The sequence below is a fragment of the Pyxicephalus adspersus genome, chromosome 6, assembly GCF_032062135.1.
Source record: "Pyxicephalus adspersus chromosome 6, UCB_Pads_2.0, whole genome shotgun sequence".
Taxonomy (NCBI): domain Eukaryota; kingdom Metazoa; phylum Chordata; class Amphibia; order Anura; family Pyxicephalidae; genus Pyxicephalus; species Pyxicephalus adspersus.
In genome coordinates this window covers 107,125,945-107,141,301 of record NC_092863.1, presented here as the reverse complement: position 1 = coordinate 107,141,301, position 15,357 = coordinate 107,125,945, and the positions used below count along the sequence as shown (strand labels likewise).

Here is a 15,357-nt window from a genome sequence, read left to right as displayed (position 1 = left end):
TTGGGTCTGTGGTAGGTTGGGTGCTGTGTTTGGGGTAGGTTGGGTGCTAGGTTTGGGGTAGGTTGGGTGTTGGGTCTGTGGTAGGTTGGGTGCTGGGTAGGTTCGTGTTGGGTCTGGGGTAGGTTGGGTGCTGGGTCGGGGGTAGGTTGGGTGCTGGGTCTGGGGTAGGATGGGTGCTGGGTTTAGGGTAGGATGGGTGTTGGGTCTGGTGAACGTTCTGATACAGTGTGTGAGAGGTGGTGAATGTTCTGATACAGTGTGTGAGAGGTGGTAAATGTTCTGATACGGTGTGAGAGGCAGTGAATGTTGATACAGTGTGTGAGAGGTAGTGAATGTTCGGATAAAGTGTGTGAGAGGCGGTGAACGTTCGGATACAGTGTGTGAAAGCCATCCTCCTTTGTCTCTCTCTGGGTCATGTGACCAGCTTCTGTTCTCTCTGGTGACAACTCTCTCTCCTGGGGTTTCATTTTTAAAATTGGGGACACGCCTCCCAACAAATCTGAATAGCCCCGCCCATCACTCATAACTGGCCAATCAGGGAGGAGCAGCAATGTACACCCTGAAGAGGCCTGTAAATAATAATAAAGTATGAGAAGTGCTTGCAGAGAGTTATGGGGATGCCTAATGGTGACAGGTTCTCTTTATACTGACCCGAATGAACACATTCCAGGGCAACTCAGGAGCTTTACACCCATTGGCTGCTCTATAGGGCCCTATAGGGACCTCGGACCCCATGAGGAACCTCTCCGCGTCTGGCCGCCTCTGCGCGGAATTCCCATCTGACGTTTTATATAGAGAGGCGGGGCTTCCCTGTGTTGTGTAATAGAGAAGGGGCGGATACAGGCGTGGTTTCACTCTGTTATTTTGTACACAAGGGGCGGAGATAGGCGTGGTTTCACTCTGTTATTTTATAGAGAGGGGCGGGAGTAGGCGTAGTTTCATTCTGGTATTTTGTATACAAGGGGCGGAGATAGGAGCGCTTTCGCTGTTTTTGAACGAGGGGGCGGGGATTGGTGGCTGTGCTGCCTCTGGGTTTACCCTTGTACTGTGTATGTAAAGATGAGGGCGGGATGAAGGTGGGGTTAGGGTGGAGTCACGAGTTCCTTCCTCTGTACATGCGCAGTTTGCCTCCTTCTATGTGTAGGCGGGCTTGTAGTCTCCGCCCCCTGTCACTCCTTAGGCTCCTCCCCCAGTCTGGGCCTCGGTGAGGGGTGAGGAGGCCGCGGCTGTCAGTCGGTCGGTCGGAGATCGGAGGAATATCTGGGCTTATTTCCGGGCTGTGAGGGCCTGTCATATCATTACATGGTGAGGGGTCTCCTGTGTGTGCACTGTGGGCGGGGGATAGCTTGTGGCGCCTCTGGACACGTTCCTGATATGGAAGCCAATGGAGATCCGGAGTCGGAGGCCCCCCATGGATGTACTCTGAGCAGCCAGGGCTCCTGCCGCCTGCGGCCTTCTTCCTACCGGGCCCTACGCAGTGCTGTCTCCAATTTGGCCCGGATTGACGACTTCTACTGCGAGAGGATCGGATCCGGTTTCTTCTCTGAGGTCTACAAGGTAGGACAATGATTGTATGTGTATCCAATGCTGGCTGGGGCCCCCGAATCAATGCCCGGGGTCTACCCGGGGCCCCCGAATCAATGCCCTGGGTCTACCCGGTGCCCCCGAATCAATGCCCCGGGTCTACCCGGTGCCCCCGAATCAATGCCCTGGGTCTACCTGGTGCCCCCGAATCAATGCCTGGGGTCTACCTGGGGCCCCAAATCAATACCCAGGGTCTACCCGGGGCCCCCGAATCAATGCCCTGGGTCTACCTGGGGCCCCCGAATCAATGCCCTGGGGCTTCCCACAATGCAGTGGGATCTCAAGGGCCCCCGAAACCTTATGCAGTTCTTGGAGGTGTCTCACAACATCAGCTAAGCCTTCATTTTATTTTGGATGGAGTGAGGATTGGTTGAACCTCCGTCACCAGATGCATGTGGTCACCGGTGCAGGAAGTGGGGAGGAATCTTAAGTGGGGCCACCTGTCAGAGGTAATATGACCCCCACACAGGAAGTATCCCGGGGTCACAGATGGCAGTAACCTGACTGAGGTTGTGGCCCTTCCCTCTGTACAGGGGACAATCAGAGCCACAATCTGTGAATCTGGGTTTAGTTCAGGCTCCGGTCCCTGGTATTCCCACTGTTCTGGTGAATCTCAGGCCCACAATAAACAACCAAAAACTCTGATCCCCCCCCTCTGGTGGATGAGGATGTTATATTTACTTCCGAAAAGTTGTGTACAACCGGTGGGGTGAAGATGAGAGGGTAGATGGCGCCATGGTGAGGTAGGGCGATGATGGCGATAGGTAGGGGCACCATGGTGATAGGTAGGGGGATGATGGCGATAGGTAGGGGGATGATGGCGATAGGTAGGGCGATGATGGCGATAGGTAGGGCGATGATGGTGATAGGTAGGGCGATGATGGTGATGGGTAGGGGGATGGTGGTGATGGGTAGGAGGATGGTGGTGATGGGTAGGAGGATGGTGGCGATGGGTAGGAGGATGGTGGCGATGGGTAGGAGGATGGTGGGGATGATGGCGATGGGTAGGGGGATGATGAGAGGTGGGGTGGTTATATATGAAATGATGATCGGTAGGATGATGATGGTAATAATTATGATGACGGTAAAGTTGATAGGATGATGATATTTGGGTTAGTGGGACAATAATGATAATGTTGATGGGTGGGTTAATGGTAATGAAATGGTGATGGCTTGGTGGGATATTCATGATGATGACAGGTGTGATGGTGGAATGATGAGGATGATGATAGCTGGGATGATGTTGGTAAAATGTTGGGTTGGTGGTATAGGAGAAGGTGATGGTTCGGTGGGATTCCAATAATGGGATAGGTATGACGATGGTGATAGGTGGGGTAATGATGGTAAAAGTTGGCTTGGTGGGATAAGGATGATGGTTATAGAAAAGGAAAATGATGGTAAAATTTGGCTTAGATGGATGATGGTAATGTTGGTGGGATATTCAGGATGCCGGTAATGGTAAAAGTTGGCTTGGTGGGATAACAATAATGGGGATAGGTATGACGATGACCGCAATGGGATGAGGTTGGTATAATTTGGGATTGGTGGTATATGAGATGGTTATAGGACGATAATTGTAAAAATTGGCTTAGAGGGATGATTATGGTGATGATGATGGTGATTGGTGGGGGATGATGATGGTGATCATCATAATGATTGGTGGGAGGATGATGGTGATGATGATAGGTGTGTTGGTAGTATATGAGATGGTGATTGGTGGGGGGGTGGTGGTGGTATATGAGATGGTGATTGGTGGGGGGATGGTGGTATATGAGATGGTGATTGGTGGTGGTATATGAGATGGTGATTGGTGGGAGGATGATGGTGATTGGTGTGATAGGTGGGGGGATGATGATCCGTGTTCTGTGAAGGACACATGTTTGTGATTATTTTTCATGGATATTTGGATATTGGGGTTTACAATCTTGGCAGTGTCGGTATTGGGTTTCCTCCCCTCCCCCCATCTCCAGCCGCTACCATTTAGGGGTGGGAGGGGCCACATACAGCCGCCATTGTTATTTCACACTCTTGTCCTGTGATGATTCGGGAAATGTTTCCGGCCGTGTGGCAGATGTTGGATGTATTGATATGGTTGGTGTGTGTGGGGGGCTGTACTCGGTGTGGGGGTAATCCTCTTGTCCTGAACGTCACCCGTTGACCGTCGTGTGATGAGAGATCTGTGTACACTCAGGTGTGTCCTGAGCTCCGAGCCAACAACAACAGCAGCAGCTCTGATGAATAATTTACATCGTCTCCGATATCTGCAGACCCACAGCAGCCGGCGTACAACACACCATGGGGGGCTGGAACATGGAGGGGACACCTGTAGTATGGTGCCTACATATTTAGAGGGGATACCTGTAAGTAGGGGGGTCAACAACTGGGTGGGCTCACCTGGACTATAGGGGTTAGCCGCTGGGAAAGTTCATTTTACCATAGAGGTCCACTGCCGGGAGGGCTCACCTGCACCTGGAGGGGTCTACAGCTGTTTCCTGTCCCATGGGAGTGAACTAAGAGAAAGGCTAACTTGTACCAAGAGGGTCAGCTGCTAGGAGGACTCACCTGTACCGTGGGGGTCAGATCAGGGGGCTCACCTGTACCGTGGGGGTCAGATCAGGGGCATGTGTTTCCGGTGATGGCCAGACTGATGGACCAATCTCTGCCATCCGTGAGACCCCGCTGTGCGTCCTCTAATCTGGCATTGGTGAATCAGTGTTTCGGCTAACAATTACCCCCATCAGGGGCAGTTCACCTCCTCTTGTACATCTCTACTGTATAGGTTCCACATTGACGTTACACCGGCTGTTACTTAGCCATGTTGTCCTTATTCTTCCGGATTGGAAGGAAGAAAGTTTTTTAAAACCTGATGCCAATAAGTGGTCCTGTGTGGCCTCTCAATCCCTCTGGGTGGCCCCCCCCAAAACAGCAGGAAAACCCAACTCCCACCATGTTTCAGAGTAGGGCTGGCATGCTTCTCTTAGGCCTTGATGACACTCCGATTGGTTGCTGCAATTTGGTAGTTTTGTCCTGGAGGTTCACGTTTCATGTTCTCGTATTGTATGGTGTGGCTGCTCTAATATAGAACACGTGGGGCCGTTATTTCGGTGTATTTCCCCCCATACAGAATGTGGGGTCAGATATGTAGCAGGCTTACATGCGGTGATGTGTGTTGGCTGCTCTGTACAATGCGAGGCCTCGGTGTCCCCAGCCGGCCGTCTCACATTCTGATGTAAATTGTGGTGTTGATGTGATCCCGACATCTGGCTGTATGTACAATACCCCCGGGGTCTGCACTGACGGCAGTGGGGTGTTCCCGGGCGTCACATTACCCCCCGACAGGCTGAGCTCATCTGTGAACATTGTCTGGGATTCCGGGCTCTCTGCCAGGCTGACACGCAGGGAACCCCGCATCCCATTGCTGGATGTATAATGCGTTGTGTCACCGGACCGGGGTCCCTGCTGTGTTTATGGTGCCGTGTGTATGGTGCCATGTGTGTGCCTAAAGGTAGGGGTATCTTATGGAAGTCTTTGCGTCTGTGGGGATTTGCCCCCATTGGGTAGGTCAGGTACTGATGACGAGGATTTGCCCCCATTGGGTAGGTCAGGTACTGATGATGGGGATTTGCTCCCTATTGGTGAGGTCAGATAGTGATGATGGGGATTTGCCCCCATTGGTGAGGTCAGATAGTGATGATGGGGATTTGCCCCCTATTGGTGAGGTCAGATAGTGATGATGGGGATTTGCCCCCTATTGGTGGGGTCAGATACTGATGATGGGGATTTGCCTCCATTGCTGAGGTCAATGTCCAGCTGACATTAGAAATCAGAGACCACTGTAGGGTGCAGAATAATAAAGCAATTTTGAAAGGACTACAACTCCCAGCAAGAACAGAGGAGTGCAGTATTCTCAGATCTATTGGAGTGTTGTCATTCCGGGCCATGGCCGGGGTGTGCACAGTGCTGGCAGTGCCGGGGTTAATCCCTGGCTGATGCTGACAAGGGCGTCTTAATGCCGTAATAAGGGTTTATATCGCCTCCGAGGATTTATATCTGACGCCCTTTACTGCTCCCCTCCCATCAGCTCTGGGGTTATGGGAGCCTCCCAGAAACATGTTACGTTATCTCTGACATATACCGGAGTGCTGTATTGTGCCAGTCCCATCTGTCCCTGTACAGAGGAGCTGACACTCTAATGTCCCCCCATAGTCACACACTATTATTATACATTTATATAGCTCTGACATATACTGCAGTGCTGTACAGAGAACACTGAGCCAGTCCCATCAGTCTCGGTACAGAAGAGCTGACACTCTAATGTCCCCCCACAGTCACACACTATTATTATACATTTATATAGCTCTGACATATACGTAGTATTGCAGCCCCGCATGGCCGGCACTCTGCAGTGTGTTCAGGAATCCTTCTTGTGGTATTTGTTTATAGCTGTACATTTCCGCCCCTCTCGCTGTGTTATTTCAGCCCTGGCTCCCTTCCACACTCCGGGTTACTACAGGCCACTTCATACTCCGCATCTGATTGGCCGAACCTGGTTCTAGCTGAACAGATGATGATGAATGACAGGTCCTCTTTACAACCCGCCATACCTGGGAGCTCTGTGCAGTGATTGGCTGTGATGTGGAGCTGGTGTGACCACACGCCAGATGTTGGGTTGGTGCCACATCGTTCCAAGTGATCTGCAGAAAACTTCCAGAATTCTCCAATATCACCAGAAGGAGCTCAGATCCGAGTGTTGGAGCCATGCAGGGAGTGCCCCGAGTGTTATGGGGAACACAACTACCCCATACACACCCAAAACTGCACCAAGGGGGGCATTACATGTCTGCAGACCCCTGACTACACCCCCTGAGCCCCCACCCCCAAATCACAGGCTACACTGAAGGGAATTTTCACCCTTCTGAAGGCTCCTGGTTACCCGGGCCCCCACCCTGTCCATGTATCTGCTGCAGCTGTCACCTCGCCCGCTATACACACGGGGCCACACATCAGTTCTGGCATTGTCCGTGACTGCACCCTCAGGGGAGCTCCACCTGTGCTTGTAGACCGATAGTGGGATCACTGCACCGCGCTTCATGGAGAAATAGGAACTCTTATTAAAGGGCCAGCACACATATCGGACATCCAGGGGGCCAAGCTGTACGGATGGACCTCGGCAGAGGGTCAGATTGGGGACCAAGCTGTATGGATGGACCTCGGTAGAGGGTCAGACTGGCCCTGGGTTGATTGTGGGTTGCCTCTGTTCTGGCCGCCCATATCTTGGTCTTAGTGCAGGGGGACTCTGGGCTAAGTTCGGGGAGGCCCCTGGCCTGAAATAAGTGTTGGTTTGTGCCAGTGTCGGTGATTTCAGGGTAACCTCCATGCCAGACAATTATCAGATTGCTGCAATTGTCGCCTTCCAACCTGTGGGTTACTAAACCAGTAAAAATGTGCTAATAATAACCTGCATTTTATTGTGTGCCGGATGTTCAGAAGTGCGGCCCAGGTTTATATTCACTGGGAGGACACAGAGTGCATTCTGCTATTCACTCTGAACCAATGCCAAGTGCTGCCATCTGTGCAATCCCTGGGGAGGGGAACTCTTAAAGGGGACCTGAGTGTCATGTCGCCTGATACCTTGCTGCAGCATTGATCAGATCAGTTTATTCCCCAGGGTTGTATGTTGGGTATGGAGTCTGCATTGCATGTGCTTCTCTTTATGTGCGCAGGATGTGTATGTTATATTTGCTGGATGTTCTTTCCTGGTCACATGACTAGAGCCTTGGCACTGCCGGTGGCGTTTCTGCTAAAGAGGGTGGGCAGGTTTCTGTCCTTGTCTGACTCTTCATGCCGTGCTTATACTAGAGCTGAAGATTCTTCTGTTTACTCTGTGTGCGCCTTACCTGCCACACTGGGGGGGCTCTATGCACCTTTCCTGCCACACTGGGGGGCTCTATGCACCTTTCCTGCCACACTGGGGGGGCTCTATGCGCCTTACCTGCCACACGGGGGGCCCTATGCGCCTTACCTGCCACACTGGGGGGCCCTATGCGCCTTACCTGCCACACTGGGGGGCTCTATGCGCCTTACCTGCCACACTGGGGGGCTCTATGCGCCTTACCTGCCACACTGGGGGGAGGGTGTATGAACCATACCTGCCACACTGGGGGCTGTGGGAGTCTTACTTGCCACACTAGGGGTTGTATTTGCCTTAGCCACCCTAGGGGGGCGGGGGGTAGGAGGTGTGCCTTACCTGCCACACTGGGGGGTGTATTTGCCTTACCCGCTACGCTTAGGGGGAGGGGTCTGTGCCTTACCTGCTATGATTAAGGTTTACCACTTCCCAGTTTTCTAGTTCCTATCCGTACCCATGCTGGACGGGGGGAGTTACCTGCCCTTTACCCACCATGCACCTTCCCGCTGCCCTGGAGGTATAAAGTGAAGCATAGCAAACGGAGCAAGCAGGCAGCGGAGGAATAATTTTTGGGTTTTCACCCTCTTTCCCAATATTAAGTCGTCTCTATTTCTGTTGGCTTTGTGTTGGCATGTGTATTCTCTAATCGGACGGGTGATGTCTTGTCTGTGGATTTCTATCGCCCATCATAGAAGATCTCATTCCGTGAGCTTTGTGCCTGACATAACGATTTGCAGTGTTCTCCCCAGCCTCTTTTAGCTGGGAGCACCACCCAGCACTTTTCAGTACCCACCTGGCTGTTTTTGGGTGGCTACTGAAGATTTGGGTCACATTACAGGGACTGCCACCCGCCTAAAATTTGTTCCCACCCAGCTTAAAAAAATTTCTGGGTTGAGCACTGATTTGTTCTTCATTTTGTGTGTGGATCCCTCATAATGTCATTGTGTTGCCCTGTTTGGGGTATTGTGGTACCAGCCGGGCAATGACATCCCCATCAGCGGTTCCTCACCAGTTGGTTGTCATTGAATTGCCCCCTTACCCTATCTTTGTGTATTGTGATGTCCCCACCAGCTCTGTGATCATACATCCTCTTGTGTGCCACACTATTCATGTTCTGCAGATGGGGATTATTGAATCAGCTGTAATTAGGGACTCCCCTGAGGGCAAATCTCTGCAGAGTCATCGGAGAGTTATAAATATGGCTGCCTAAGTCACACGGGGGGTGAATGTCACCGTTCACATCAATCCTGGAAGAAGGAGGACCTGTATGTATGAGAGATATCACCGGGGAAATGAATCCTGGATTCTCCTCTTAGTATATGACGATGGGTAAATGAGGAGTGGCATTTACCTCTCTGATCTGAGGACTCTGGAAAATAAAACCTTGTAATGTGTCTGGGGAGATTTAGGACCAAGGCCAGTGACACGGGGCACCATCGCTACCAACCGGGATGTCGGTACAATACAAGGGTTGAATGAGGGAGGGCTTCAGTGACCAGCGACTGGTCAGGAAGGAGGATGGACAGACGGAGGGGTCACTACCAGTGGCCAGGGTGTCACCATAATAAGCAGCAGTGACGTTATGGAGGAGGGGAGGAAGGGTTCAATGACCAAAAGGTGAGGATGGACAGACAGATGTCACCACAATATACAGTAACAAGGTTTCCGGAGAATCTGCACAGCAATGATACCGGATACACACAGAACTGTAGAACATCATAGCTGGGGCACAAGGTGCAACGAAACAGAGAATTATGGTTGGGGATCCCTCTGTTGGAGTATATAGGACCAGTGATCCCCCCAGAAATGTGTTTAAGCTGAATGAGAGGAAGCTTTAAGTGGATGGTGGCCAGTATTATGACCCAACTTCTCAATAATCACACAAAAACAGCCGAGTGGTTACTGTAAAGTGCTGGGCAGTACTGGTGAGATCACTGAGGACTTATACTTGGGTTCTCGATGTTGCAGAGATGATTCCAGTAGTAATAACATTACATTTACTCATAATCCCTATATGGCCCATATGAATGGGGACAGCTTTCCTACAATGGTAAAGCCATTCTCATGAAGTTGGTGCTGCTGATATTCTCGGCATGCTGTTGGTTTCCTATGTACTAGTAATGCTGACACTGCTATGGGGACCTATAGACCAGAACCAAGATGGAAGATTTCCACATGTGTGGGACGGTGATTGATTACCATAATCCTAAACGTTCCTAGGACAGTGAGATCCACTATTGTGCTCAAAGGTCTCATACGTTAATGGCCCAAACACACTTCAATACGTTTTTAATCATTTTAAAAATACGAGGCATCACAAAGTCACCCTGATCATCACATACGCCATAGCAATAAATAAATCACTTTCACCATTGTCAAACCCTTATATGTTACAGTGAGGGAAAGAAGTATTTGTTCCCCTGCTGATTTGTATGTTTGCCCTCTGACAAAGAAATGATCGGTCTATAATTGTGATGGAAGGTTTATTGTAGCTGTGAGGGACAGAATAACAACACAAGAATCCCCAAACCCCGTGCTGAAATATCAGAACTTGCTGTGCATTGTACTCAGTGAAATAAGTATTTGGCCCCTATCATCCAGCAAGATCTTCGGCTCCCAGGTGTCTCCCCTGTATGCAGGTAAGGAGCTGGTAATGAGCTGAGATTAGGATCACCTTCTGTAAGGGATCCAAGCTTGTTACAGTACCTGTATATAAGACACCTGTACACAGAAGCAACCAATCAGATTCCAAGCTAGCCAACATGGCCAAGACCAATAAGCCATCCATGGATGTCAGGGACAAGATTGTAGACCTACACAAGGCCGGACCAGGCTACAAGACTATCACCAAGCAGCATGGTGAGAAGGTGACAACAGTTGGCGCCATTATTCACAAATAGAAGAAACACACAATACCTGTCATCTCTCCGGCCTGGGGCTCCATGTAAGATCTCCCCTCGTGGAGTTACAATGATCATGAGAACGTAGAAGCAGCCCAGAACTACACCGGGAGAACTTGTCAATGATCTCAGGGCAGCTCGGACCATAGTCACCAAGAAAACAATTGGTAATACACTGCGCTGTGAAGGCCTGAAATCTTGCAGAGCCCGCAAGGTCCCCTGCTCAAGATAGCACATGTACGGGCCCGTCTGCAGTTTGCCAATTAACATCTGAATGATCCAGAGGAGAACTGGGTGAAAGTGTTGTGGTTAGATGGGACCAAAATGTAGCTCTTTGGCATCAATTCAATTCGTGTTTGGAGGAGGAGGAATGCTGCCTATGACCCCAAGAACACCATCCCCACCGTCAAACATGGAGGTGGACACATTATGCTTTGGGGGTGTTTTTCTGCTAAGGGGACAGGACACCTTCACCGCATCGAAGGGACAATGGACGGGGCCATGTACCGTCTAATCTTGGGTGAGCATCTCCTTGCCTCAGCCAGGACATTGAAAATGGGTCGTGGATGGGTGTTCCAGCATGACAATGACCCAAGGCAACAAAGGAGCGGCTGAAGAAGAAACACATGAAGGTGGCCTAGCCAGTCTCCAGACCTTAATCCAATAGAAAATCTGTGGAGGGAGCTGAAGGTTCGAGTTGCCAAACATCAGCCTCCAAACTTTACTGACTTGGAGAGGATCTGCAAAGAGGAGTGGGACACAATCCCTCCTGAGATGTGTGGAAACCTGGGGCCAACTACAAGAAATGTCTGACCTCTGGGATTGCCAACAAGTACTAAGGGATCAGATACTTATTTCTTTGATTACAATGCACATCAAGCTCCGACTTTTCAGCACTGGGTTTTTGAAGATTCTTTTGTTGTTATTCTGTCTCACAGCTACAATAAACCTTCTATTACAAATATAGACTGGTCATTTTCCTTTGTCAGAGGGCAAACGTACAAATTCAATACTTCTTTCCCTCACTGTATGTTACTATCCTTCAATAACATTGGTGGTGCAGTCTGGGCGCCATGTTTGAGATCTCCTCAATGGGCTCATATTGTGGTTAGGAGATTGTGATGGACCCTTACGGATGGACTCTTCCTTTTATTTTGTATCATTCTCATGTCAATTCTTTCCCATGCACAGCTTCAGGGGTGATGATTGTAAAATCTCCTCCCGTATTATCTGATCACTGCATTCTTCTTCCTATGAGTTTGATGATTCTGTTTTGTGGCCTTGATGGAGCACAAATGGCAAACATTGTACAAATTCTTCCTGGCAGTGCAGTGTTCTCCCCGCACCATTTTAGCCGGGGTTGTGTCCCAATACAGAGGCTTCCACCCACCTACAACCCCTGCTTTACGCCACCTCCTACAGGCTGCCCCCTACTGGCAATCAGTACTTGGTGTTTAGTACTCTGTGTAGTGAAGCGAGAATGATGGTGACCGCTCTGGTCATGTCCTGTATTTTCTGCTGACAGGTTCTCTTGTGTTACTCCCTACAAGTTTTACAAGCTCATACAATTTGCCCATTCAGAGTCCGGGTGCTGTCCTCTTGTTATGGGGGTGCTGTCCCCTGGCGTTGTTGGGGGCGCGCTGTCCCCTGGCGTGGCAGTTTGTAGGACGGTGGTGAAGGAGATGTAATAATATGATATCTGGCTCTGGGGATGACAGGACTGTTATGGAGTGCAGCATTGACGTACTTTCAGCTGTCAGATCTCACACTCGGCTGGGAATTGTGAGTCACCCGGTCCCTGCTGTGGACTAATAAGGAGAGAGCAGCGCCTGCTTGCTGTGATCTCATCAGTGATGGCTGACGGCCTGCAGACCCTTCTGTACCCGAGAGGCAATGAGCTGCTAAACCTCAGCATATGATCAGAGATGATTCCATACTATACATGTGCCGATCTCTGAGCTCCTGGCATGGTGTGTGATTTCCAAATATAAGTGTGCAGATCCCAGGGCACCAGTGATCATACCTCTATGGATCCCTCATGATTCCATAGAATATACGGGATATATAGATCCCAGACCATTATAACATCATCTGTTCTCCCCCGGCTGGGGTTTTGGCTGCTCAGCAGAGGATCATGGAGGCCAATCTTCCTCCAGCCAATTCCTTCCAAGTTTCTTTACATTCAGGTGTCTGAAGGGAAGATTCAGGATTTGGGTTGTGGGAACATTTCCATCACTAATAATCTCAATTATCAGCCATAGTCCTAACTAGAGGTCTCCCCAGAGCCTCCAAATCCAATGTTCTGATCTACAAACCCCAGGTCTGGCGCACCCCATCTTCTGCAACTCCATGTTGGTTGTTCAGATTATTAATGTGGCTGATAAGGTTGTGAATGCTGCAGCGGGGTCTGGCCCCTTTAGCTGGGCCTGGAGAACCCCACATGGTGCGGTCACTTTTCAGTAACCACCCGGCTGTTTGATTACTGATAAGTTTGGTCACAGTACAGGGGCTGCCACCCACCTACAGCTTCTTCCCACCTGGCCTAAAGAAAAGCCTGGGTCCATCGCTGTTCCAGGGGTACCAAGGAGGTGTATGCAGGTTCCTTAGGACTTTGCATCAGCTTGAGGTTACCTCATTTACTAGTAAAGCTAGTTATCACATAACCTGTACAGGGCCATGGTATATGTCAGAGCTTTACAAATTTAGATAGTAAGCTCCTCCTCCTGTGTCACTGCCTGTATCTGTTTGTCATCTGCAACCTTTATTAATTTACAACACTGCATAATATGTCAGCACTATATAATTCCTGTTTAATAATAATAATAAATGTGTGGCTATAACACTCTGGTATATGTCAGAGCTATATGACCCCACTATTGATCTATACCATGGGATGTGGCGGGCAGATCAGTGCAGTGCTGGGATTGTGCTTGTGGCAGAGCTGCACCCATCACATTCCTGTGTTATCGGCAGTGCCACCGCCCGCCTGTCACCTGAGGGTAAAGTGCAGCCGCATTCCTGACATAGGGATCTGACGTCCGTGCTGTGAATAGGGCCAATCCGTTACACCCCATGGAGGTTCTGTACAATATTCACTGTTTGGAAATGTGATGGCAAAATATCACAAACTGAAACTAAACCCAAACCCCGGTCACGTCCCTTCTGTAATATAAACCAAACCGATCACAGATTCACATACCTGTCCGCTCGGGTGCCCTCATTTTCCTGCGCTTCCCCTTCACGTATCGGATCTTTGGCCAGAGTGATTGGCCGGGATAAAGTTAATGTACGTATACAGGAGTTCATTCAGTTTGGGCAGCCCCGGGGAATGTTGGGATACCTGGCACCTCTATGGGCACCTCCATGTATTTAGAGGATTGGGGTCAGGCAGGTAAACGTGTTCAGTCCATCGCCGGTCCTCTGGTCGCTTTTGTAATGTGGAACTTGTGCTGTAACAAAGCTTCTTCCTGAGGTTGTAAGAGATTTCCCAACCTCAGTGTTCCTCAGATATCTGACTGCTGACACCAATTTGTTGGCTCTATCTGTATAGAAGGAATTCTTTCCTCTGACCACTAGCCTAATGAAGTCCTTTTTCCCTATTTACCCAGTGTGCTTCTGGCCCTTCTACCCACTGACCACCAGGCCACATGGTTCTCCTACCACTGTCCACCAATGTAAGGATACTGACTAACAATGACTCGGAGTCCTTTTCTACTGACCACCAGTAAAACGTTTGTCCCACAGACCACCAGTAAAACGTTTGTCCCATGGTTCACCAGTATTGTCCCACAGACCACCAGTCTAATGGGGCTTGTCCCACGGACCACCAGTCTAATGGGGCTTGTCCCACGGACCATAATGGGGCTCGTGCCACGGTCCACCAGTCTAATGGGGCTCGTGCCACGGTCCACCAGTCTAATGGGGCTCGTGCCACGGTCCACCAGTCTAATGGGGCTTGTCCCACGGACCACCAGTCTAATGGGGCTCGTGCCACGGTCCACCAGTCTAATGGGGCTTGTCCCACGGACCACCAGTCTAATGGGGCTCGTCCCACGGTATTCTGTGCTGTCACCCCCTTGTTCTGAAATACACAGGAACACCGGGTAAAGTGTCACATGACCCACACTGCCCCTTCCCCCATTCCTTTCACTTTCCTATATTTTCTCTGTTTATAGGTTTGGAGTATAAAATGACCAATCGGACTGAGCAATCTATTATATCATAGGGGATCTCCAGGGACAGTCCCGGGAATTCTGGGAAATATTGTCTGGAGTGCAGCTCCTGAACATTGATCTGATGATAATAAAAGAAAAACTCCGGGCATGACCAATAACCAGGAAGCGTCAGAGTCCCCCTGGAACGTGATAAATGTGGATCCTGCCAGTACTCAGTTACATTTTTCTACACATTTGTCACCCCTGGGCAGGGTCTCAGATGTCACAACAATTTATTCATTGTTGCCTTGTGCATTGGTCATGTGCCCCCCCCCCCATAATTAGGGTGTATATAATGTGTGGGGTATATAATGTGTGTAGGGGGGTATATTCTGTGTTGGGTGCATATAATGTATAGTGGGGTATATAATGTGTATGAGGTGTATATAATATATGATGTGGGGTATATAATATATAGTGTGGGGTATTTAATGTGTATAGGGGGTATATACTGTGTGGGGAGCAAATATTGTATAGTGGGGTATTTAATGTGTATGAGGTGTAAATAATGTATGGTGGGGTATGTAATGTATAGTGTGGGGTATATAATGTGTATGGGGTGTATATAATATAAAGTGTGAGGTATATAATGTGTATATAATAAATAATGTGGGGTGTATATATTATAAAGTGTGGGGTATATAATGTGTATAGGGGGGTAAATACTGTGTGGGGTGCATATAATGTATAGTGTGGGGTATATAATGTGTATAGGGGGGTATATACTGTGTGGGGTGCATATAATGTATAG

At 49.6% G+C, this 15,357-nt stretch overlaps 1 protein-coding gene across 1 annotated transcript in view; it reads left to right on the top strand.

Moving 5' to 3' along the window:
* Positions 1–1,368: 1,368 nt before the first annotated feature.
* Positions 1,369–15,357, top strand: part of LOC140332346 (uncharacterized) — a gene marked incomplete in the record, with an annotated part of 31,362 nt that continues 17,373 nt past the window's right edge. Inside the window, 1 exon segment of the mRNA XM_072413619.1 lies at positions 1,369–1,557. Within this exon segment, the coding sequence (XP_072269720.1) occupies positions 1,375–1,557 (183 nt within the window).